Genomic DNA, 23,233 nt, shown 5'->3' with positions numbered 1-23,233 from the left:
GCCAAACCTGCCTGTGCCTCAGCTGGCCCCAGCACACCTGCGCTCCCAAATTCTCCAAGCATGATAATTGCACATCCCTAGAGCCTGACTAACCTTGCCCCGCTCCCTCCTAGTTTGTAAATCAGCCCTGAACTAAACCAAAGGAGCGGTATCTATTCTGCAGTTGTTTCAGTAACTGAAAGGAAGTGCACAAAACCACCATCACAGGAATGACTCAAGAAGAAATGGGCAGAGTAATGAGGGGACGAAGCAACGAGCAAGATCTGTTTAGCAAAGGAAACCGAAGCAATGAGTAAAAGTTTTGAGAAAAGGGCTAAACACTGCAGATACGGTGCTAGAAATGCAAAAATGAGGGCTTGGGCTGTGCTTTTAGTCAGCAGAGGACAAAAGCAGGAGGAGAGGGTGGAACATGCTGCTTTTTTGCCAAGGCCAATGGCTCTTGGTGTCAGGTTTTTGGTGGGAGTGGGGTGTAGTGGTTCCTTTGGCCCTTGGACAAAGTGGGAAGCAGCACATGGAATTAAAGGGACTAGCTGGGACCAGCAGCAGCCTGGGAAGATAAAACCCAGCAGCAGAGAGGTGAGCGGCCAGGTCTGCTCTTGTGTTTCAGCAAGTGGGAGATATGATGTCCTACAAAGCTGCTCAGCCCTTGCTGGAGCCACCCCACGCTGGCTTGGAGCTGCCTGCAGTGGCACAGAACGTGGCTCTCCGATGGGCAGAGAGCTTTGCACACCCCCTCGGCAGCACAGCAAGGTGGGATCTCAGGTCACCTCCCTGCCCTGTGGACTGGGGTTATCCTCCTTATGAGGAACTGGGAGCCAGCCTCTAATTCCCATTCATTCCAGTAAGGATCAGACCTCGGATTTAAAGTGTTTCCGCACAGGCTAGGCACAAGCTAATGTGTCAAGCCCTCAGCTGGCTTGGATTAGTTGTTCTCCGCTGAAAGAGCTGTAAAACCACTCTGCCATATCAGCCAAGGATTTGGACCTATTTTTCCCTTTAAATCCCTTTTACACCCTCTCCAGCTTTCCTATTGTACAAATTTGTGGCCAGCAAAGCAAGGACACTCTGATGTCTCACCATCCCCAGTCACTGGTGCTGCCCTTCTGTGTGGAGCAGACTCCAGCCCGCATCCATCACAGTGTGGGTGGTGGGAAGTCACAGAGAAATACCTGGCAGGGGGCTGGGACCTCCCTCCCCAAGTGTGAGTGTGGGAGGCAGTGGATTTCTCATCTGATTCCAGGAAATACATTTGTTAATTCAGCTAGAATTGCAATTAATCCAGGTCACCGCTCACACCTTCCCTTCAGCATCCTGCAGTCATTAGAGCTGTAGAAGGGAAGGTCTGTAACGAAGCGCTGCTGATGCAGTTCACAGTCAGGTCACGGTTATTAATGAGCTTTCACCTCTAAGATGGCAACAGCAATTTCAGCGCTGTGCTCTGCCACATGCAGGAGCCGGTCCAAGCCCAGGCTGCAGCGAGGACAACAAAGCTGCCTTGTGTCCTTCCTTCCCTGCCCTTTAGGTAGGGGGAAGGTTAGTGATTGCAAACCTCTGAGGGCTGCATGCTTTGATTTGGAGTGTCTTTTAAACACGGCGCTGTATAGGACAGATACCTTAAATATCCATCATGCAGGGCTTTGCAGGCAGGCTGTAACTAAGGTCTGAAGCAAAGACTGTAGTGGTGAAATATTCAAACCCCTCCTGAATCCAACTGCTGCATTCCTTCATGTGTGACCATGAGAACTTTACAGACATATCTTGAGAAATTAACGACCCTCTTCCTTTTTTCCTTCCCTCCTTTTCTGCCTTTTAAAGGTGAAAGTAGACGAGAGCCTTTCCTTGGACCACGTAACTCGGGACAGAGTGAAAATGACCCATGGACGCCGGCCACCCACGAGAAGTCACCTAAAGGAGGTAAGTGTACCCACCCTGAGGTGAGCCATCTCCCCAGCTGGGATCACCGAGAGCTGCTCCTTCCACTTAGGTACAAAACCCCAGGGAAAACCCCAGGTACAGAGACTCCAGAGAAACAAGGGAAACAGCTTCCTCCGCGAAGGACGGCACCAGCACCTCTCTAACACTCCCCCAGGTTCCCACAGATCTGTAGCCGCTGCGACACATTACGATATATTTAGCTTTCCATAACTCACGAGCTGCTTCACTGTCTGGTGAGAGCCATTATAGTTTCACTTTAATCACAAGAGACCGAAGCTCCTGTATTTATTTTGTAAGAAGTGATGATTTTGTAGCCATAGTGGTCTACAGGTAGAAGAACTGCACGGGGGAGAAGCTGTATTTTTTATTAAGCTAACTGGAAAAAGCAGACAAGCTTTCAAGCTTACAAGCCCTCCCTTAGGTCTGAAACAGAATACATTATTCTCCCAGGCAGTTTTATGGACTAGGCTGTCTACTCTTAACTGATTTTCTGGATCTGTCAGTTAAAAAGAAAAAAAAAAAAAAAAAAGAAAACCACCACAAAATAAACCTGCAGTTCATTTCCATGGGAGAGTTTCTTACTAATGTTTGATTCCAGTGATTTATGAAAAAGTTGCCACAGACAGATTGATATTTTAGCAGAGCATTAATCTCAACCAAGGAAGGTTTTTAAATCAAACCTTCTTTCTTCAGGCTTCCAAGACTCCGACTTACGTGTCTGCACTGCATTCAGATGACCCTCGTGCAGAAAATAAGATGCTCCAAGACTTTTTATTTTGCATAAAAGTGGAGGGAGAGTCTCTTCTAGAGAAATGCATGGGAATGAATCATAGATTCCCATCCACTCCTCCAGAAAACCGCAGAAGAAAACATGACAAAAGTCACAGCAGTAATGAAGTGTGGATTCTCTGTTGCCTAATATGGGTTCAGGAAGGGTAGGAAGCCCTTCCCTAGGCAGGATCTCTCTCCCATTCTCAGCTCACTAAATTCACAAGGTACCTCTGAGGTTAATACCTGTAAGACCACTCACCTACAGCCAAATTCAGGGGAAATTATTATTTTCTTCTTCTGTTACTGTTCTATTAGACTGTCTTTATCGCAACCCATGAGGTTTTTTTCTTTCCCCTGTTTTTCTCCCTCTTCTCCCAACCCTACTTGCGGGGGGGAGCTGGGGAGTGAGCAAGCAGCTGGGGTTAAACCACGATGTTGGGTTACAAATTCAGAAGCAGGAATGAGGGGAAAGGGAGGGCACAGAGCCTGCAAAAAGATGTGTATCACGGCTGCTGGCTGCAGTATCCTGAAGGACATGGGATGGACGATGATTTTCAGTCACAAAGCAGGCCAGTAAGGACAGGTCAGGGCCAAACTGCCAGGATGCAGCTCGCCTCCCTCTCTCTGATGGCCTACAAAGGCAAAGAGAGAGTTTAATTAAACTCCTTGCACTGCAGGAGTCTGGCCCTGGCTGCAGCTACGCCTTCGTGTGGTTTTGGGTTCCCTCACACAGGAACTGTCACCGCGTTTCTCCCTCTGGGGCACTGAGCTTACACACTGCAATGTCTTTGCTAAGTCCGTCCTTTTTAGGAAACCCCCCTATTAGAGTGATTTGCAAACAGCCTGTGGTTTGAAGGAGGTTTAACCAGCTGAGGCTTGGTCCCGGTAAGATAGAGATGGAGGAAGCAAGCAGAAGGCAATGGCGTTACAATAGTATCCCCGGCCAAGTGATCTAAAGATCAGCTTATTTTATATATTGAAGTAAAAATATGACAGTCCCAAAAGCAGAAAGCAGGCGTGCTTTGGGTAGGCATGCCATAAATGAAAGGGGTAGAGGGATCCAGCCACCACAGGATAAAGAATTAAAATATGGCAGAGTTGACCACTTAGCACCGACAGGAAAACCAAGAAATAAGGTTATCGTGGAAGAGGCCTTGAGAACTTCTTCTCAAAGGAAGTATTAAAATAAGTTCTGTGCTTTTGTCCTAATTCTTGACTGCTTATGGTTATTGGCTTTGATATTCTCGTGCAAGTTGCTGCACTATCAGGCAGAAAATAACTCGGCAGCAAAATGCTCATGACATTCACAGAACGTGTTGGTCTGGGGAAAAAGCGGGGCTGCGCAGTGGGGTGGAAGTGCTTCACTCTGTGCATTCAGGATTTGTTGCAGCGTTCGTGACTTGACCCAACTTTCTTCTTTGTTGGGTGAAATGTTTGGTATTTGTGATTATCGTAGCTCATTAAATTTTAGCATAGCAGATCACACTGGGTTTCACTTATTAGATTAACACCAGTAGCGCTGGCTGCTGCTGTTAGAGGGTAGCACAGAGTGATGCTGTATGGAAGAAGCACAAGCTCCATAGATTGCTCTTGAGCTATAAAAAAAGCTGCTCTTAAGAGCACCCGTTTTGTTATCAGTCAGATTCTTCTTGCAGTTTCCACAGATGTAACTATAAACGGGGTGGACATATGAAGCAGCAGCCCCTCGCTTGCCGTGCTGGTTGGGAGGGTCTTGCACTTTAACTTGAAGTTAAAGGATGGAGCACAGGATTGACAATGGGAGAGAGAGTGAAAAAGTTCTCTCTTGTCTTTCAGGCTGCCAAGTCTACGTCAGATGGTATCCTGCGACTAGATCTGGATATAGTAGACAACGGACCACCAAACTTCGATTCCACTATCAGTGAAAGTGACAATGCACCACCTCAGAAAGAAACTCCGAAGCCACCTATGCCACCTACAAAACCCACTGGTACAAAAGAAAACCAAGATGCAGAGAACAGTGTTCCTGACCAGGAACATAAAACCCCTCTGTCTCCTCCATTGCCTCCAGATAAGAAGCTTAAGGAAGGCATAGCATCAAAGGACAATGTAAATGCCGAGGAAGAGGACTCTGTAAGTCCAGAGGAGAATGTGGAAGGATCCCAAGCACCAAGTGAGGAGAACAAAGAGAACCTCATTGAGGCTGGCCACAAGGGCACAGCAAAAGCCCCAATTCCTCTTCCTAAGAGCGTGCCAGACAAGCTGAAAGTTGCTTGGGACCAACCAGTCCTAGAGCCTAAAACCACAGAAGACTTGAAATCATCAGGAGACAGCAGCAAAGACAACCTTGCTGAGATTGCTGCCGCCGATGTTACAAAGCCCCCTAAGGTTCCTCCTAAGGTTCTGTCAGAAAAAATGCTAGCCACAATGAACTCCAGTCATGGTGACGTGGAAGCTGAGGTTTCAGAAGACCTGGAGTCTGATGACTCCAAGCCCCCGGTGAATGGCATCTCAGCCAGCGAGGTGGCAGAGTCCCCATCCCCAACAGTTGAAACTGAAGAAGGAAATGGGAGAACCTCTGCTGAGGAGGAACAGCAAACTTCAGCAGAAGAGACAGAGACTTCCTTAGCTACAGAAATGGGCCAGGAGAGTGTAAAAGCAACTGTTGATAAGAAAGAGTCTGTAGAAAGCACTTCAGGTCTCAAACTTCGCAGTTCTTCTCTGGGAGACTTGCTGTCTGATTCCAAAAATACACAGAGAGCACATCCAAGCCAAGGTTTCCCCATGGATTCCCATCACTGCTTAGCTAAAATGGAGGAGAAGGTTGCTAGTGAAAGGGAAAAGGCAGAAAAACTTCTGCAGAAGGTTTTACGGGAAGGGTTGGAACAGGCCCAGGAGGGGAACGGACCCCCAGTGATGGCAGAGACATTGCTCAATGAGGCAGTAGAACAACTTCGGCAAGCTACACAGGTTTTGCAAGAAATTAAAGGTCTTGGAGAACTGAAAAAAGAAGCAACACAGAAACAGAAAGACAAGCAAAAGGATCTAGTGACTCTTTATAGGAGAAGTGCTCCTTGACATCCTCTTCAAAGAGACTTCTTTCTCAAAATCGAAGCTAAACATTGCCATTTATGATTTGTACCGTTGCTAGGCCAGTGTTTAAAAAGTGGTGTTTTGCTGTGCACACACCATGTTTATGGGACAGAATCGAGCTTTCAGTTATAGCATCTTTCTCTCTTTCTTCATGCTGTACATACCAGTCTGGTTCTAATCCTCTTAGCACAGCAGAAGGTTACAGGACATTGAACAGTTTAAAAAATGTGAATGTTCTTTAAGGACTCTGTCCAAAGTCCTTTCAATGGATCAGGCCTTAGAAATTACTGGTAATGAAACCAAGCCAGATTTTTGAAAGGAGCAGAATGGCTATTCTAGCAAAAGCCCCTGAATATCTGTATTTACAGACAAGCAGATACCAGATTACACTGGCACCTATCTGGTTTTCCCAGTTAAATCATTTAAGGATAGATGCAGTCAGTGTTTGTTCACTTGCTGGCAAGGTTTCCCAGACCACCTGGTCCAGTGACATCTAGGAATGTAAAGATAAATGTTTTAATCTTCTCCAAAGATACACATAAAACCGCATTGACAGTTAAAAAGTGACCTCACACAGAGGCAAACAAAACTGGCCAACTCCTGACTACAAGTAGTGTCCTCAGATCTGGAGCAGCTGTATGAAGGCCCTCTTCTGAGTCCAGCTCTGCGGGGCTTTAGGTGTGCTAAGCACTGCGTAAGTGACCGCAAGTCTCAATGCATCATTGCCAGGCAAGTATTAATTATCCCCGTTTCATTAATAGGGAAATTGAGGCAAAGAGCTTACACTTGGCCTTTGAAGGAGTGTCTTCTAGCAGCACAGTACGTTGATTATTGAGGACCGTACCTACCTGGTAACTCTGAATCCTCTCATCATTGTTGGGAACAATTAGCCAGGCGTTTGGAGAACCTGTATCCTGGAGATCCCCAGGAGCTTCCTAGGAGAGCTGTCATTAAGAAGCTTTAGGGATGTGTGTTCCTTTAGCTGTAGGGTCATTCTCTGTGTTGTCTTGGGATGCTAACTGACAGGAGCACACACGTATCAGGCAGCAGGTCTGGATGAGATTCCTATTTACCAGGTCTCTACCTGCTGTGTCCTCGCTGGCCTGAGAGCCATGGTTTGGCACAGATGTCTGGAATTGGAGTACGTGGAGGGAAAGGCATTTTGCACGCACAACTTTGGGGCTGGTCCCAGTGGCTTAAGTACATTAAAATAAAAATGCATCGCTACGCAAGGGTCTGAGGAAGGCATTGCAGAAGACTCCGGCACAATTCCCACAGTTTCCCTGCCCACCTGCTGAAAGCAACCACAGTTCCCGTGGTCTTCAGTGATTAGAGCTGTCATCAAATCATGTCTTTGCACTGCTGCTGTATAATAACAGCCCCCGTACCTGAGCTGGGTCCCCTCCCCTGTTCTCTACAGTTGTTCTGAGGGTAATCGTATGACAGCCCAAAGGGCTTCTCCTTTGCTTAAGCCAGACTCGGGAAGCACGGAAAAGGGCCATTTTCCCAGTCTGGTTTTAAGGAGTGACATGCTACCTAAGCATTTTTCTCTTGTTTGTCAGCACCGCATTCTTAGCTCACCCTTTTTTTTTTTCCTTCTGTTCTCTCTTTTTTAATTTCCCAGGTTCCACCAGGCTGCAATGGGCCGCAAACACCCTCCATAGCAGCAGCCCAGTAAAGCTTCATCTGAGCTTCTTCTTAGGCTGGGCAGTGGGCACTTCAGGTCTGAGCATAGAAATGTTGGCTTTGGGCTTCTAAATATTCTGTTTTTCACCACCTGGAGGCCAATAAGCCAGGTAGTGCCTAGAACTGATGCTTCTGCCTCTTTTGATCAAAGCAGCCTTGGTTTCAGTGGTCTGTCCCCCTTTCAAGACTGCCATAGACATTACATGGGAATTCACTTGTTATTCTCTCACGTGGAAAGTTCTACACAGTCAAACACTCAGGGCTCAGGTGCCAAAAAGTCTTGCTTTGAGACAAAAAGTTTCCTGCGTCCTAAGCTTACTCCCAGGCACGCAGCCTGGAGCAAACTCTGGATTTGTGTCATTTGCTGCTGTAGAGTCAATGTGAACCATGGGTCTTACTCACCTTTCCAGACGTACTTAGGACAAGGGCTAATAATACAGACAATATTCAGTGCCTATCTGCTATCTAAATGTATTTTTCTGCATGTGCACTTTTGTTTACCGAACACTGTGTGGTATGAATGTGAGCTGTCAGAACCTGATGTGCACTGGAAGTCGAGGGACATCAGCTTCAGAGAGCAGGCAGGCTTTTGTGAGATGCAGTTCTCACAGATAAATTAGATGGGGGGAAAAAAACCAGTTCACACTAACAGGAATATACACAAACCAGAGCAGACTCTGGGTACAGGTTCATATCCCAAAGCTGAAGCCAGTCTTAAACTTCAGGATGGGCAAATCAAAGCCTGGAACTGAAAACCCAGGAGAATGGAAACAGCTTATGGGATAGCTCAGTCCCCTAATTTATATACAAATGCTTTTGCTCTCACAGGTGTTTTCTTGTGGCGGTGTGTTCTGTGGATACCCATCTGGCAAAGCGCTGATGAAAACACCCAGACATTCCTAATCTGTTACAGCCAAACCTACAGGATGTGCTTATATTTACTGTATATTTTTATGTTATACCGAATATTCTAATGAATAAATGTCTGACATTTACTGAATAGCCATCAGTAGGAATCTTAACAGATAAAACCCCCTGTATCTGTTAGGAAATGGGCAAGTTAAATCATTTTACAAGCTACAGCTAATTACTGTATTTGCTGTACTAACAGAACTTACTAGGTTTGTATTATGTCTTGTAAATAGGTATAACTTAAGTGGAATCTCCATAGCACCCAGTAACTCTACTGCTGAAAACGCTGTGTTAGAGACTCTTTGGTTTTAACTATTTTTTCTAATAGGGTTAGAAGTTTCATCCTAAAAAGTCTAGTCCAGCTGTAAGCCTGATTCACCCGGACTTTACAGGAAACAATGCATCATGTTCCTTCTGCAGTTTTCTTCCCACTTGTTCTTCTCATTCTGGTCACAAGCCAGGCCCTGTCTAGGGCTGGAGAGTGGGTTCTCCTGGGACTGTTTTCTAAGGTGTTTTTACATGTTTCTCTGAAAATGGCAGTGCTGCTCAGAGTCAGGGGATCCTGGTCTGCTCTGACCTCACACAGCAGCTCCCATCGTCAGCGTACATCCTGCTACCATGCACTTTTTTTTTTTTTTTAAGATCTCCCTTTAAACTTACATTTAAACTTGCATCTAATTTCTGGCCACGCTAAGGCTGGTTTTTTTGTGCCTGAAAACCCTCTGGGCATGGAGCGCTGGGGTGCGAGTCTGTGTTTTGGGCTGTGCCACCAGGTTACATGTCTGTGACAGGAAGGAAGTGAGTTTGCAAGCAAGCAAATGTGGATGACTATCTGAAAAGCAGCTGCTGCAGCCCATGGAAAGGCAGCACTTTTTGTCTCCTGCTTGTAAAGAGCTTTGAGATTTGGCAATAAAACCTCTTTTTAAATATGAGCTGTTTAAGAGGCATTTGTCCTGAACAGGAGGAAAGAAGAGCCACCAGGAGTGGCACATTGAGGCTTTGCTGTGGAGGAGGGCGCGTTGCACAGGCTGTGGTCAGGCTGGGCTAGATGCTGTGCTAACCACAAGCCTGGAGGAAGAAACGCTGGGGGCTGCGGCTGGCACGGAGCCGGAGCTCCTGCTGTACACAGCGCAGTTCCAGAGTCAGCCCTCCCTGCCAGATCGGCTGCCCTGGCCAAAAAGCACAGCCAAGGCCAGGATCTGCTCCTGCTCCCTCTGGAAAGCCGTGGGAAGCATCCTCGGTGCTGGAGACCTCACGAAGTGCAGTCTCCAGAATACCAGAGAACCACAGCCTCGTTCCTCTGCCCAGATGCCAGTAAGCTACAGGAAGATACGAAGCTGGTATCATAGTGACTGCTTCCCTTCTACGAAAATTGGGTAGAAACCGGTCAGTAGGTTCAGAAGTTATGAGGAAGCAGGGAAAAGAGTGCAAGTACATGCACCATCCTATTGCACAAGCTTGGCTTCATTTGGGTTAAAAAATGCACGTAGCAAACCCTCTAACCCCTTGCTGGGAAAGGGGCTGTTCCTCAAAGGAGCCTCCAAGACACAGGGTTGATTTCTACAGATACACTGTAGAGAAAGGCACTCTCTTCCTCTCACACTAAGAAAACAGTCAACCCATCACATTTTGGCCTTAAATTTTTGTTGGTAAGGACGGGAAGTGTCTAGCACTATATGAAACTTGATTAAAATACCCATAAATGCCAACATACATGGTATTGGCACATGAACCTTTGCCTGACCATTCAATGGGTAGTCATGGATTACAGGTTCGAAGAAACAGTGTTATTGTATAATCTGAAATAGAAAATGCACGTCCGAGGTTTCATCCAGTGACCCCGCAGAACTCAGTAACTTGCAACTGAAAAAGAGCAGGAAGAGTGCTCCCAGTCCCAGGGTGCCGAAGGATTTACTAAAGCATTGGCTCGTCTACTCTGATGACTAATTATTCTTGCTATTAAAAAATATGTGGTCTATCTTAAATATGAGTCATCCACAGTGAAGCTCTCCAAGATTTCCCCTTTCCAGCTTAAGAGTTTTTCTATTTGCAGGCACAGAAGATATCCGCTGTGTTTAGAGAACGGAGATCCCTGTTTTGTTGCGCTATGCAAGTTCACATACTTCAGAAAGCCAGTGCTTAATTTATTCCAGGAAATTTAGCCTCTGTGTTCTTCTAGCACCTTACTTCACGGCTAAGCAACCCACAATATTCCTGTGACAACCACAGGTTTAGCCTTCACATCTCCTGCTGTGCAGCCTTGGTCCCCTCTGCCGCAGCCACCCCAGCTCAGCAGCTCAGAGGCTGTAAAACACAACATATGAGGAAACAGTGAAGGAATCCTACCTTAATGCATCTTTACTAGAGATGATACGGAAAGCACATGTATCCACACCTAGAGAAAAAAAAAAAAAGAAGAAAACTTCTGTGAAATATTGCAAAATCCCATTTGTAAGAAGTTATTACAGGAGGGATGGCTGTCAACAGCTTATCAGAAAAAAACAAAGTTGGCTGAATTTGCATCAAAAAAGATTGAAATCTTCTATTTAGAAAAGTCTTCCAGGCCCAGGGTGAATGTATTTTAGAATGGGATCTGCAGGGGGACTTCCATTACTGGGACTTCTTAAGAGCAGGTGTGTGGGGAAGGTGGGTATATCTCACCCTCTTCTGCACACAAAGGTGGATGGAACTGGTGCCCAAGGTCCTTCACAGCCGTACGGTTTGTGCAGGACATGGGCAGAAACCTCAGGAGCCAGACTCAGGGGCTAATAATCCCACAGGCTATTGAGATCCCCACCCCTCTTTTCTCTCTGGCTGGGGAGCTGTGGGATGATAAATGCTGCCTTAGAAATCCCCTGCAGACCCTGCTCACACCTCCTCAGCCTGGCCTGCTCTCCCCAGCTTTCTCCTCTTCTGCTCCAGACTTCAGTTCCCATCTCTCCCCACTTCTCCATCTCATGCCCCTTCTCTGCCAGAACAATTGACTCCTGGAAAGCTTGGTGCTGTGTTGATAGAAGCTGTCCATATGTTCTAGTTGTGCCGCTGCCGAGAAAACCTCCTTACTCCTCACCCCCATCGGATTCACGAGCCGGTTTCTACATGCCCATGGGGGATAAGTTTACACTTCTGAATGTGGGCATTTCTCAAAGTCAGAAAATTAATTTTAAAATGATTTGCTCAAAATAAATGAATGAACGGAATCAAATGCTGAGAACCCAAGCTTTTATTTTTACTAACAACACTACTGGCTTTTTTTTTTTTTTTAGCATTTTCCAATAGATGGAATTTATAGCATCTTCCAATAGATGGAACCTTCCAAAGACGTCAAGATGTTTTGTGACCATGAATGAATTCCACCTTGTAGTGCAGCCGGGAGAGACAGTGGATCTTCTCCCCCTGCAGAATGAAGGCAAAGGCCCAGAGCATTGAAGAGCTGGGCTCCAAACCCATTCTCCTGCAGCAGATACTTTTCTTTTTAATTGATGCAATTGCAACACTTTGCAGCAAACGTTAGATGACCTGAACATCAGATGACCAAATAAAGAGCTCCTAAAAACAGAAGACCAAAAAAAACCCCCACCCAATTCTTAGAATTTGTGCTTTGATGACTTTTGTTACCCTTAGCAGGAATAGGAATGGACCTCCAAATCCTGCTTTCTTTCAAGGCCAGGTTGGATGGGGCTTTGAGTATCCTGTCATATCCAGAAATGAGGATATTTGAAAGCTGGTTCCTGGCTTTCCCTTACCCCTTATTGAAACATTTAATTCCCTCTTGGTCTCTAAATATTTTCAGATGCTCGGTGAAGTTTTTAACTATATTAATATTTTTCCCTCCCAGCCAAAAAAAATCAAGTAGTTTTGGAGGCAAATTATTTTTTCCTTCCGGAGAAATCTTGTTTGCACAGAAAGAAATGTTTCTTGAAGGAGAAATGCTAATCAGTTTTAGATGCAAGTTATCTAGCACACCACCGCACACTGGGATATTTATCACTGAAATTGATAAAACACTAGAAGATCTCCAAAAGCCTAACAGATATGCAAGCCAGCATGACTAACTGGGTGAGAATCTGTGCAAACAAAACTGCAAGTTTCCTCTGCTATTTCATTCGCAACAAGAAGTCAGTTTTGAAATACTGGCAAAATACTCCGGGTTTGTTTAGACCACATCACCATGACAGCAAAGCACTGCCCAGCTCTTCGTGTATCCTACGCCTTTGCGAGAAACAGCAGTGAAAGGGAAATGAAGCTCAAAAGACAGAAAAACATGGCCAGATGTCATATGGGAGAGCACAGGAGATAAAGATTTGAACCTACGTTCTCCGGTGACAGTGGATAACCTTCCTGTCCACGCAACCGAGCCGCTCATCAGCTCCTTCTCTAGAGCAACGCTGAATTTTCAACAGCATGGGTTGAATTTCCTAAGCGAGGCAAATAAATTCCACTTGTTTTCGACTGCCAAGAACTAATGAACTTCTGAAAGGTCATCAGTTCAAACAATACTTATGTATTCGAATGACAGGATTGCTCTCAGCTCAGCCACACTTCTGCCTTTCCGTCCACGTGGGTTCAAAACCACCTACCTCCAAAGGTGGAATCAGGGCCTCACGGGAATTGCTGGCAAGAAGTTTCGTGGCAAGAAGTTTCCTGGCAAAACAGCAACCCAAAGCTGTTAACAGAGGCCTACAGATCTGGAAAAGTGTCTTGGTTTAAAAAAATGTACAAAAAAAAGCTTTAAAAAATCGACATTTCGAACGGGGACAGTTTTGCTCAGCAGCTTGAAAACACAATTTCAACACTTCAGCTAATTTACAATGTTTTAGGTAATTGAGCCTAAGAGTTTTTAAAAGTATGAAGATACAGATTTTGATGGAGCTCGTGTGATTGCTTCCTGTCTGCTTATAGAATTTTTCAAATAATCTATTTTTTTTTTCCTTGCTCTAAATAGGGGAAGAGAATTCAAACCCTTGGGAAGGCTGAGAAGGGCTCTGGACAGACAGAATAGGATTCCTCTGCATTTCAGTTCTCAAAAGGGGGCAGAGGGATCCAGCCAGGCTCCTCTCTGCCTGTTGCCTCCAAGAAGCATCATTTCATCCTCAGATGATCCAGTCACACCGCAGGCTGTGGTCCATTTGTTTTGGCTCAAGACAACAGTAGCTACACAGGTACAAGATTCGGAGTTTTTTTAATTGCGTCTGTTATTGCCCAGTGAGAAAATGCCATTTTCTCAGCAAAATCACAGTAAACTTACAGATGTCAAAAGAAGCAGCCCTTAGAACTTCTTTAAGGAGTCTGGGCTCATTCCTGGGAGAAGTTTGCATTCAAGGGTGTCATGTTCCTTGTTTGGAATTAAAGGATTTTCAGTGCTTAACACAAGAGATGTAAATTCGGGGGCTTGAAGCCAAAGCCACCATTCCTATAGAACAGAAAGAGCAGGGGCTGTTCTCTACAGCTCAGCACGCTCCTGCTCTGCTCATTGCGACAGAGGCCGAGGACAAACTTCGCAGCAGCCCCATCCCAGTTAGACATCGCCCCCGTGGATTACGAGACATGTCAGCAGAATAGAAGGAATTTTTCGGCCTCCGAATCAAGACCCTTGGAGAAACCTTCCCATTCACCACAGTGAATAACAGCAAATTGAAATGCAGCCGCTGCCTACCCCAGTTTCCTGGCATTTAGCAGGCACTTGGGTCGGCTGATTATCACCAGTCTTGTACTACCCAGAGCTCCCGAATCTTGCAACGGACTTTTTTTGGGAAAGATCATGGTATCTGCATGCAACCCCATTAATACCATGGGAATAGCATCTCAGTTTGAAAACGTACTGACCACAGATTGGTTCTGAGGGGAGCCAGCCCTGTGGGTTTTGACCCCAGTTTCTGGATGTAGCAATCACTAGCAAATAACAGAGGCCAACAGAGTTTAATTATTATATATATTTTTAGAGTGGCTAGGTGCTCGACTGAGTTACTGTGGCTGTAACTCAGCTGTGGTACAAGCCATCTCCAACAAGAAGGCACTGGAGCAGGAGGTAATTGAGGGTTGGCTCCCGGAGGGAATTTTCCCTTAAAAGGATAACTACATTGTCATGATGAAACCAGCTCGCTTCCACTGCCCGCAGAGCTTTTTTGCAAAGGCGGCTGCCAGAGCTGGGGGCGGTGGCGAGTATTAAGAGCAGACAGCAAGGAGCAGCAGGGCAGTGGCTGCTCCTTAAATGCTGCAGGAACTCCAGCCTCTCTCAGCCACGCTCTCCCGTGAAGGGCAGCATGACATGCGCAGGCAGCCCCAGAAGGTCACTTCACTGCCACGTAACAAGAGGCCAACTCCTACCGTCCGCTCAAGGTAAAAAGAAACCTCAGCGAGGGATTGCAACCAAAGAAACCAGCCTCACAAGAAGCGCTTGAACTCAAAATCAGCAATATTTTCAGAGAGGGGCAGGCAGGATGCCAGCTGAAAGCATACCAAGGCCACACAGGAATTCTTCCGATGAAATATTTTTCCACCAGAAAATAACTGAAACCCCAGCTTTTCATTTGGGAGTCCACAGAACAACCCTGATCAGAGCTCTTCAGGTGAGATCAAGGCAAATGGCGAGAGAGCAAAACCTTAGAGCGGCCTCTTGCTCAGCAGAAGACAGAACTGGGAAGGGAGAGGCAGGTTTGAGGCCAAGCTCTCCCCTAAAAGACTTCGACTGGTGACTTGAACCTCAGGTTCCCATAACCCAGAGGAAACTGCCTTAACTCTGACACAACCGCTGCCCCAGGCCCCAAATCCCTCCTGGTCCTCTGGACATCCCACCCACCTGGAGCTTTGCACTGTGCTCTCCTGTGCACTGCACTGTGGTTTTTACAGGGAATGAGGCTAAAATAGGAAAGGCTGGTTTTGTCCCAGCTGTAGTAGCAGGCACAGGTTCCCACTTCACAGATAAAGCCTCCCTTTGCAGATCTTGGGTGAGGTTTTCCAATCTGACTCATGCTCACAGAATAACCCACCCATCACGCTGCAAGAATAGGAACCAGGACCCAGTGTTTCCCTGCACCCCGACGAGCGGACAAAATATGCGCGAGTGAGCAACGGCCAGGTCTCAAGTGAGCAGAGACTCCTGAGCTGGTAGAGCAACAAGGGTCTACACAAATTAAAACACCAGAGAAGTCGTGGATGCCCCATCCTTGGAGGTGTTCAAGATCAGGCTGGATGGGGCTTTAAGCAACCTGGTCTAGTGGGAGGTGTCCCTGCCCATGGTAGGGCGGTTGGAACTTGATGATCTTTAAGGTCCCTTCCAACTCTAACCATTCTATGATTCTATGATCCCTTCCTCTGAGGGCTGGCAGCCTACAGAACCCCAAGCAGCTCCTAGTCCTTACATTACAGGGGGGAGTCAAGGCATGGGACAAAAGCCCAGGGAGCTGGTGAGACAGATTCCTGGTCACCAACAAGCCATCGTTGCTGGAAGCAGGATCCACTGAGCACCTTGAAGAGGCAGAGCACCAGCAACTCTCTCCAGCCCAGAGAGGGCATCTCAGAAGCTGCAGTAACTCTTCAGCCATTCCCAGCTCTGCCCGGTGCTTCCTCCATGTCTGCTTGAAATAGTCCCATTTTGGGAACTCCACAAGAAGCCACAGAGATTCAGCACACTTCCTCTTAGCTTTAGGGGTAGAAAACTTTACTTTCTCATCAGTCTTTCTCTGTAGAGAGAAGTATTAAAAGCTTCAGCGGGATAAGTGTGTTAGTGCCGATAAACAGAAACTCATCCACAAATTAACAGCAGAAAGCTGGAGAATTACAGGTGTCTACAGGCACAGACTGGTTGCCATTTGGCTTTCCCTTTCTATGAGTAACAGCATGAAAATGAGTCAGGCTCTGTAGCTGACTCACAGCAAGTGAATATAAACTTCCTCTTCAGACCAGGAGAACCCAGGCAGGTGGAGGAAAAGCTCTGTATATTCTTCTGCCTTAGAGAAACGCAGCACGGTGCATCCATGGAGTTGTGCAAGTCCAGCTCCAGGGCCTGGGATCTGCAAGCCTGTCCCAAAGGAAGCCCCCGTGGTGGAAACATACGATAAACATAGGACAACAGCTGCCTTCTGTTTCCTGTGCTCTGTACAGATTATCTTGCTCTACAGATAACCCTGTCCTTCTCAACGAGAAAGCTGGGGTTTGTGCTTTTTAAACGTCTGCTGAGACCAGCTACAACTTGCATCAGCTCATTCTATATCTGTTCTCAGATCGCGTGCATCACCACAGCTCAGCATCATCTGCTGGACGCTCAAGCAATGTGATTACACACCTACCAGGGGTTGTTTGTTCCCTCATCCCTCCTTCTACGAGCACATGGCACTGAAGCCAGAAGCAGGACAGGCAGAGCGTTTTTTGCAGGCACACGTGCTCTCTCCATGCACAGAACAGAGCTGACGCCCAGCTGAGCTCCCCCACCTCCCCTCCACTGATGTCATTATTTTCCATGTTCCTTGTTGTGCCCAGAAGTGAGGAAGCCCCAGGAACGCAGCAGCCCATGTAGGAGCTGTTTCTGGACCGATCACCGGCAACTCCAGCAACAGACTTTAAAGGGAAGCCTGGTGGGCAGCGGGCTGCAATAAAATCAAATCATCAGGCTGTGATTTGACATCGGCAGAGCTCCTTGTAAAGCACATGACTCCGGCTGCTGTCCCAGCCCCCTCCCCCTGCCTCCAGTTCCAAGACCATGAAATTACTCATTAGGCTTGGAACAAAACTCTTTTCGGTGCACTTGCATGTGGCTGGAGGCAGAGACAGATGTTTCAGGCTCTGGAAGAAAATTGCTGAGAGAGAGAAACGAAACGCTTCCAAAGCCGCGCTGCTGTCTCCTAACAGTGTGCATTCCTGCTGCTGTTGCTCTCCATGGTTTGCCGTGGGGTCAGAGGAGAAGGGAGCAACGGCATCAGAGCTTTGCGACCCTTTGCTTCCACTTTGCTTTTAGTAAATGCTCAAACACAAGATTTTTTGTTTGGCTTCAAATTTTGCATCGACTCCTATGGCATGACATACAAGCAGCTCACAGCTGTGCCTCTGGCAGTAGGTTTCAGCCCTTCAGGTTTATGGTTCTAAAATCCTACATTTCAGCTGCACTTTTGTCCTGAAAAAGACAGAGAAGAGGTTGCCTTTAGGAGCCAGACAGTCCTCAGAGGCCCAAGAAGCAGAAGATCCTCCCTCTTTTTACACATGCAGGAAAGAGAGAATAAAAACATCGCCTGCAGGCATGTCGGCAAGGGGATTAGGATTCAGTGTCTGATTATTGCTTGGTTTATACGATGCAGCCATTCCCACCTCCCCTAACCAAACACTTGCTCAGCTCACCATCGCATCAGAACTGGGGAGGGTCGGGACCCCATCTCCATCACACCATTTCTCTTCTCAAATTCCAGAAAGAAGATTTTCTGCCCTTTAGATCCCTCCCTGCTACACTTGCTTTCCTTCATGTAGTAGATGTTTTAAGAGCATACTAGTCTTATATTCCTGGTTTTGAAAGCCCAGCCTCCACTCTTTCAGTAAGGTGTTCAGTTCAAAGCAGGGCCAGGGTGACCACTGGGACCTGATCTTTGCTGTGAGATAGAGGTTGTCACACCAGTAATCTCCCAGCTACTGGTCAAACCTGGGAATCATGCATTAAGAGAGTTTGAACACAATGGACCTCCCTCAGCAAAGCATCACAGAAATGACAAATATCCCCCCCTCCCCCCAGTATTTTTCTAAGATATAATTTGGGTACAAGTGATAATTAGGAGGTGGTTTTTTGCTTCTCATATATTCCTGCAGCACAGATGTCAGCCCAGTTCTCCCCAGTTGGAAGGGGAATATACTGAGAGGGAAGATGTAGCAAACACGTGTCAGTAAGCTCTATGTGAAGGTCAGGGATCAACAGGAGGGACACAATCGTCAGGAACAGCCCTGGTGACAGTGCTAATTGAGTGTAAGCTTCACTTTCAAAGCTACATAGAAGCTTAAGCCCGTTTATCTTTCCAAGGGATTTAAAGGCTTTGGGAAGTGAGAGTGACGGAGAGAGGGAAGTTCAAAATCACCAGTTGAAACTTCCAGTTGCTGTTAATGTGGATTCAATGGATTGAACTGTATGTGTCAACCCTGCAGCAGCATCCCGCCAGGCAAGACACACTCACCCGCCCTCTGGCATTTCCTGGCTTCCTTGAGACTTTTCCTTAAAAACAAACAAATAAACAAACAAACCCTTCAATTTCTCTGTCATGTGATTTCCTCTCAATCCCATAATACTGGATTATTCCTAAACCTAGACAGAGAACATAATTTTGTGATACGGGCTGCTTCCTGAGCTAGGAGCAACAGCTCTGCTGAAATACCTCATTCTGCGTTGTCAGACACACTGCACAGGATGAGCAGAGTCTGGGAAGACAGGGAAAACGGAATTAGATGCTCGTGAAACGGACACTGACAAAAACCTGAAGTGCCGAGCTCGCTCAGATGCCGTCTGTGTTTAATCCAGTCATCAGACAGTCTCTGTTTAACTAAATATTTGACTTCAGAATTGGGCTTGAATTATTGTTGGCAAAGCTTCCAAGCTCCACAGGTCCCTCTAACAAGCTGTTCCTCTGTGGAAGCCTTGCAAGGAGATGAATACAGCCTTTGAGGAAAGTGCTGGATCCCTTTCCAGGCTTCCAGAGTGGGTTTGTGGAGTCCCGTTAGGTGTCCAGGGTTTCTGAAAGCTTCGTATATTGACTGTTAGAAGCTACACGGCTGATGTTTGTGTGCATTGCTGGGATGTTCCCTGTGGAGTTTTGGCTCCGCAGCAGGTCACAGCAACTGGAGTTATCAAAGAAAGCACCAAAAATAACCTAGTCTACAGGACAACTAAACGCCTGGCCCAGACAAAAAAAAAACAAATAGGATGGAGCCACACATGAAGCCAGACCTCTAATGTGTATTCCATTCTAATCGGACATACCTGGAAGCACAGTTTGCAAGCCAAGACACAGATCTGGTACAGTTAGTCCCTTTCATACCCACAGCTGGGACATAAAGCAGCACAAACGTCCAATTCCTTGTGGCATCAACGGCAGCCGTGTACCACAGTGCCTGAAGGATCTGGTTTGGGTGTTGCCACACAGAGCCCATGGTTGGTATCTCAGCACATTTGATACCTGGTCGTGTAAAAACAGTCCATCGGCACTGAAAGAGGAACATGGCCATCCCCTCTCCCATGCAATATTCCATTTCCTGACTGTAGCAGCATATGCCAGAGAAGGACAATCCTCTGGGGCTGGAGGCTGTCGCCCGAGCCAGGCTCCCCTGCTGTGGGCAGATCTGGGGAAGCAGAGGCTTGGCTTGACTTCCTGGACTAAAGGCAGCTGCTGGCTGGAGGAACCACCTTCCAGTTTTACTTCCACAGGAAGATTATAAATTAAAGTCCAATTTGTTAAACCTTTAGGTAAGCAACTGTTTCTGCATAAACACATACTGGTTTGTGGGCTGTATTACATGGCTAGCTGCAAATCTGACTGACTTTAAAATCACAGTGTATACAACTAAACCAGAGAGCAAACAGAGGCACATTTTAAAATGGAATGGATTTAAGCAGCCTGACTCATGATTTTTGAAAGCTGGAGGTTGAAAATAATGATTATCCTAAACTAACACATAAAAATTATGCATGCAAGGTAGGAGCACAAAACACTATGCCAGAGAGCTTCAGTTCTAAGTGAAAAAGAGCACGTAGCTGGCTTAGCTAAAATTATTCTTCAAGTGAAATAAAGTCGAAGAGTTTAACACCTTTCTGAAGATGGAGTCAATATCAGGATTATATTGCAAAAAGAGCTAAAATTACCACTTCCCCCTGTCATTCGTTATGCTACAACATTAGTGGAAAAATCCAAGAGCTCTTTTAGGTCTGTTAGCTAATAAATGGATCGCTAGGCAAGTGTTCAGCATCGTAAATAAATCCTTGCTGCATTCTGTACTTGGTATCAGCAGAAAGTCTTCGTCCCTCCCTTCCCTGAACACATACCTATTTAGTAAGGACAGAAGGAACTGCCTACATTGCTTATTTTATTTTTTTTTTTTGCCTACTGGAAATGCCCAGGCCCACAATCAGATGTGAACTTCAGTGCATCTGCGCTACTTCTTCTCCAAGGTCGGCATTAAGCAGCAGAAGAGCCAGAGGTGATCAGTCCTGGCTGATTCAAGCTCTGGAAGAGGTGCAGAGAATGACATTAACAGTGGCAGAGTAAATCCGGACAGCTTTCCATCCAAGGATCTCTTACAGCCTAACAAAAGACTAGCAAGAGCCAGAGGTCCTACCCAAGGCTGGGATGTACCTTACGTCTGTATAAGCAGGGATTATTCTCTCTCTGCCCTATTCAGGGCTGCTTCCCCAGCCCCCAGGCACTAGGGTACCCAGTGGGAAAGGGCTCGGCCCTTCACAGTCATTCCTGCTGGCGCCAGTCCAATTTGTCTAAAGACACTTAAATATTCATCGAGAAAGAGCAAGACTCCGTCTCTCCGGGTGCATAGACTGCCCTCCAGGGAGACGGGACACCTGCCTTCTCCACTCCCTGCTCCATCAAATCATTAATTATTTAAAATAACAGGAAAGAGCAAGAAAAACGCTCCGTACCAGACATGCTCGCAGCCTGCTGTTTGCGGTACTCTCTGGGGTCTTGTGGAGACCAGGGTTTGCTTCTCCCCTCTGGCAGAAGCAAGGATCAAACCTAGCTTTCCCCCTTCCTCGGGGAGGATGCTCTACCCACTGAGCTATTGTACATAAGAAGGGCTTCCCCTTTATCCAGACAGACCTTATGTTTGCTTTTCCTTTCCTACTGGGGAGGGTCTTTTTTTAAAATTCAATTTAAATAAAAGGAAAACAAAGCACAAATCCAAAGCTCTGAGACCAGCAGGTAGCCATAAACCCCCCCAAGAGCTATATTCGCTCAAGAGCTTAGAGTCTACCTCCCCATTTCACAGCCGGGCAGGCCAACAAGCCCTGCTTGTGGTCCCTGCAGCGGGGCAGCTGGTCCAGCACAGCACTTGACTACAGAGACCCTCAGCAGTAGGCTTCGATGAGATGGAAACCACCAGCTCAGCGCTGTGGCTCCCTGCCCTGAAGATAGCTCTGGTGGGGCTGTGCCCGCAGAGGGACATTTCTGAAGTATCAGGGGTCTCCGCATCTCCACATCCCCCATGGACACTGCCTGTCTCCCCGCATCTCCCACCACACACACACTCCCCTTGCGCTCTTGCAGGAGCAGCTGTCCTGGTTTGAGCGACACAGGACTAATTTCTCTTCTAAGTGCTTGGGAAAACTGCACTTTTAGAAGACTCTAGTGTCTGAATTCATGAAAATATTTACTTTCTATCCAGCTAGGCTATGTGGCATTCAAGGTCTCAGTGTTTTTGAGCCTTGCCAAGCATAGGGATGAGGGGGAGTAAGACCCGGGCATTTGACCCAGGCTGGCCAACAGTATTATTTCATACCATGAACACCACATCTGATATAAATTAGAAAGTTTGCTGCATAGTGCTCTCTCTCCCTTGATGGCAGCAGTCCAGAGAACTTCTTGCCCTAATGCCGGACCCCTGAGCCCTTCCGTTCCTCCTGAAGCCACAGTGCTCGCAGTGTTCCTCATTGGCTGTCCCCTGCTGGGAGTGCACAGCTTCCTGCTGATGGAATGGGCTGAGTATAGTCCTTGTGTATATTATATTGGTGTCGGGATCAATACTGGTTCTTTAGTATTATTAATTTTAATTATTTAGTCTTAGCCTATTAAATCTATTTATATTTCAACCCTCATGTTTCCTTGTTTGTCCCCGATTCCCCTTCCCAGGTGGTCATTTCGTGATAGAATTGTGTAAACGACAATAAATTCTTGTGGGTTTCTGAAACTATAACAGCAGCACAGACCTGCACGAGGGTCCCTGGGGCAGGGATGTCCCCCAAAAACTGGCCTGAGAGCAGGGAACAGCCCCATCTGCACCCTGGAGTTCATTGCTCGCTGCTGCAGTTGGTGGCAGGTGAACAGCAAGGGCACCCTCATGTGGTCGCTGGGATGAGCATGTCCTCACAGCCAGAACCCCCGGCACAGCGAGGATGGAGGGCATGGGGGGAGTCCTCCCGGGAGTCCTGCTGAGGGAGGAGAGGGGTGACAAGGACCAAGTCTGTAGGCCAGCATGGTGCAGGGAGGGACTACAAATCCGATGTCACCTCTCCTATGCGGAGACCAGCAGCAGAGAAACCACTCTTTCTGCAGTCTATTCCTTGGCCACTGGGAAGCCATACACAGGAGAAACCAAAGTCCTACCATGATTTCAGCTCGTGCCTCCCAGTCCTGCCCGTCCTGGGTTGGCAGAACCCAGAAAGGTTACTCCTTCCTCCTCACACCACCTTCCTATCCATTTGAAGGCCAACAAAGAGCATTTACTCCGTCAACCCAAGGCATCACTCAACGTGTCACCCCATAACCATGGCAAGACTTGAGTGCAAGCAAACACACATAGTGGGGAACACCGATCCTGTGTCCGACACAAGTGGGGACTCGCATATCCTGACAAAATAGATATGGGGAGAAAGCTGTGGGGCCAGACCCACGCCAGAGACCTTGCATAGGCTGCGCTGAAATGGCTGTGGCAGAAAGGATGGCCCGCGTGTGGCTCCAGGAAAGATTTGCTGCCAGGAGACCCACTGCCTCGTCATAGAATCACAGAATCGTCTAGGTTGGAAGAGACCCTTGGGATCATCGAGTCCAACCATCTACCCTACACTACAAAGTTCTCCCCTATACCGTATCCCCAAACACCACATCTAAACGTCTCTTAAACACATCCTTTGTGAAAAGGCAGAAGCACCTCTCCAGCCTGGAGA

The 23,233-nt window shown here is 47.0% G+C and overlaps 1 protein-coding gene across 1 annotated transcript in view; it reads left to right on the top strand.

Moving 5' to 3' along the window:
* PLEKHO2 (pleckstrin homology domain containing O2) overlaps positions 1-9,294 on the top strand; it is a 29,004-nt gene extending 19,710 nt beyond the window's left edge. The window contains exons 5-6 of the mRNA XM_074155983.1: positions 1,816-1,914; positions 4,522-9,294. Of these exons, the coding sequence (XP_074012084.1) occupies positions 1,816-1,914; positions 4,522-5,763 (1,341 nt within the window). The 3' untranslated portion in view covers positions 5,764-9,294. The remainder of the gene's footprint in view (positions 1-1,815; positions 1,915-4,521) is intronic.
* The last annotated feature ends 13,939 nt before the right edge of the window (positions 9,295-23,233 follow it).

This window comes from Numenius arquata, chromosome 11 (genome assembly GCF_964106895.1).
Source record: "Numenius arquata chromosome 11, bNumArq3.hap1.1, whole genome shotgun sequence".
Taxonomy (NCBI): domain Eukaryota; kingdom Metazoa; phylum Chordata; class Aves; order Charadriiformes; family Scolopacidae; genus Numenius; species Numenius arquata.
Note: the sequence above shows the minus strand (reverse complement) of the source record. Positions and strands in the feature narration are given on the sequence as shown.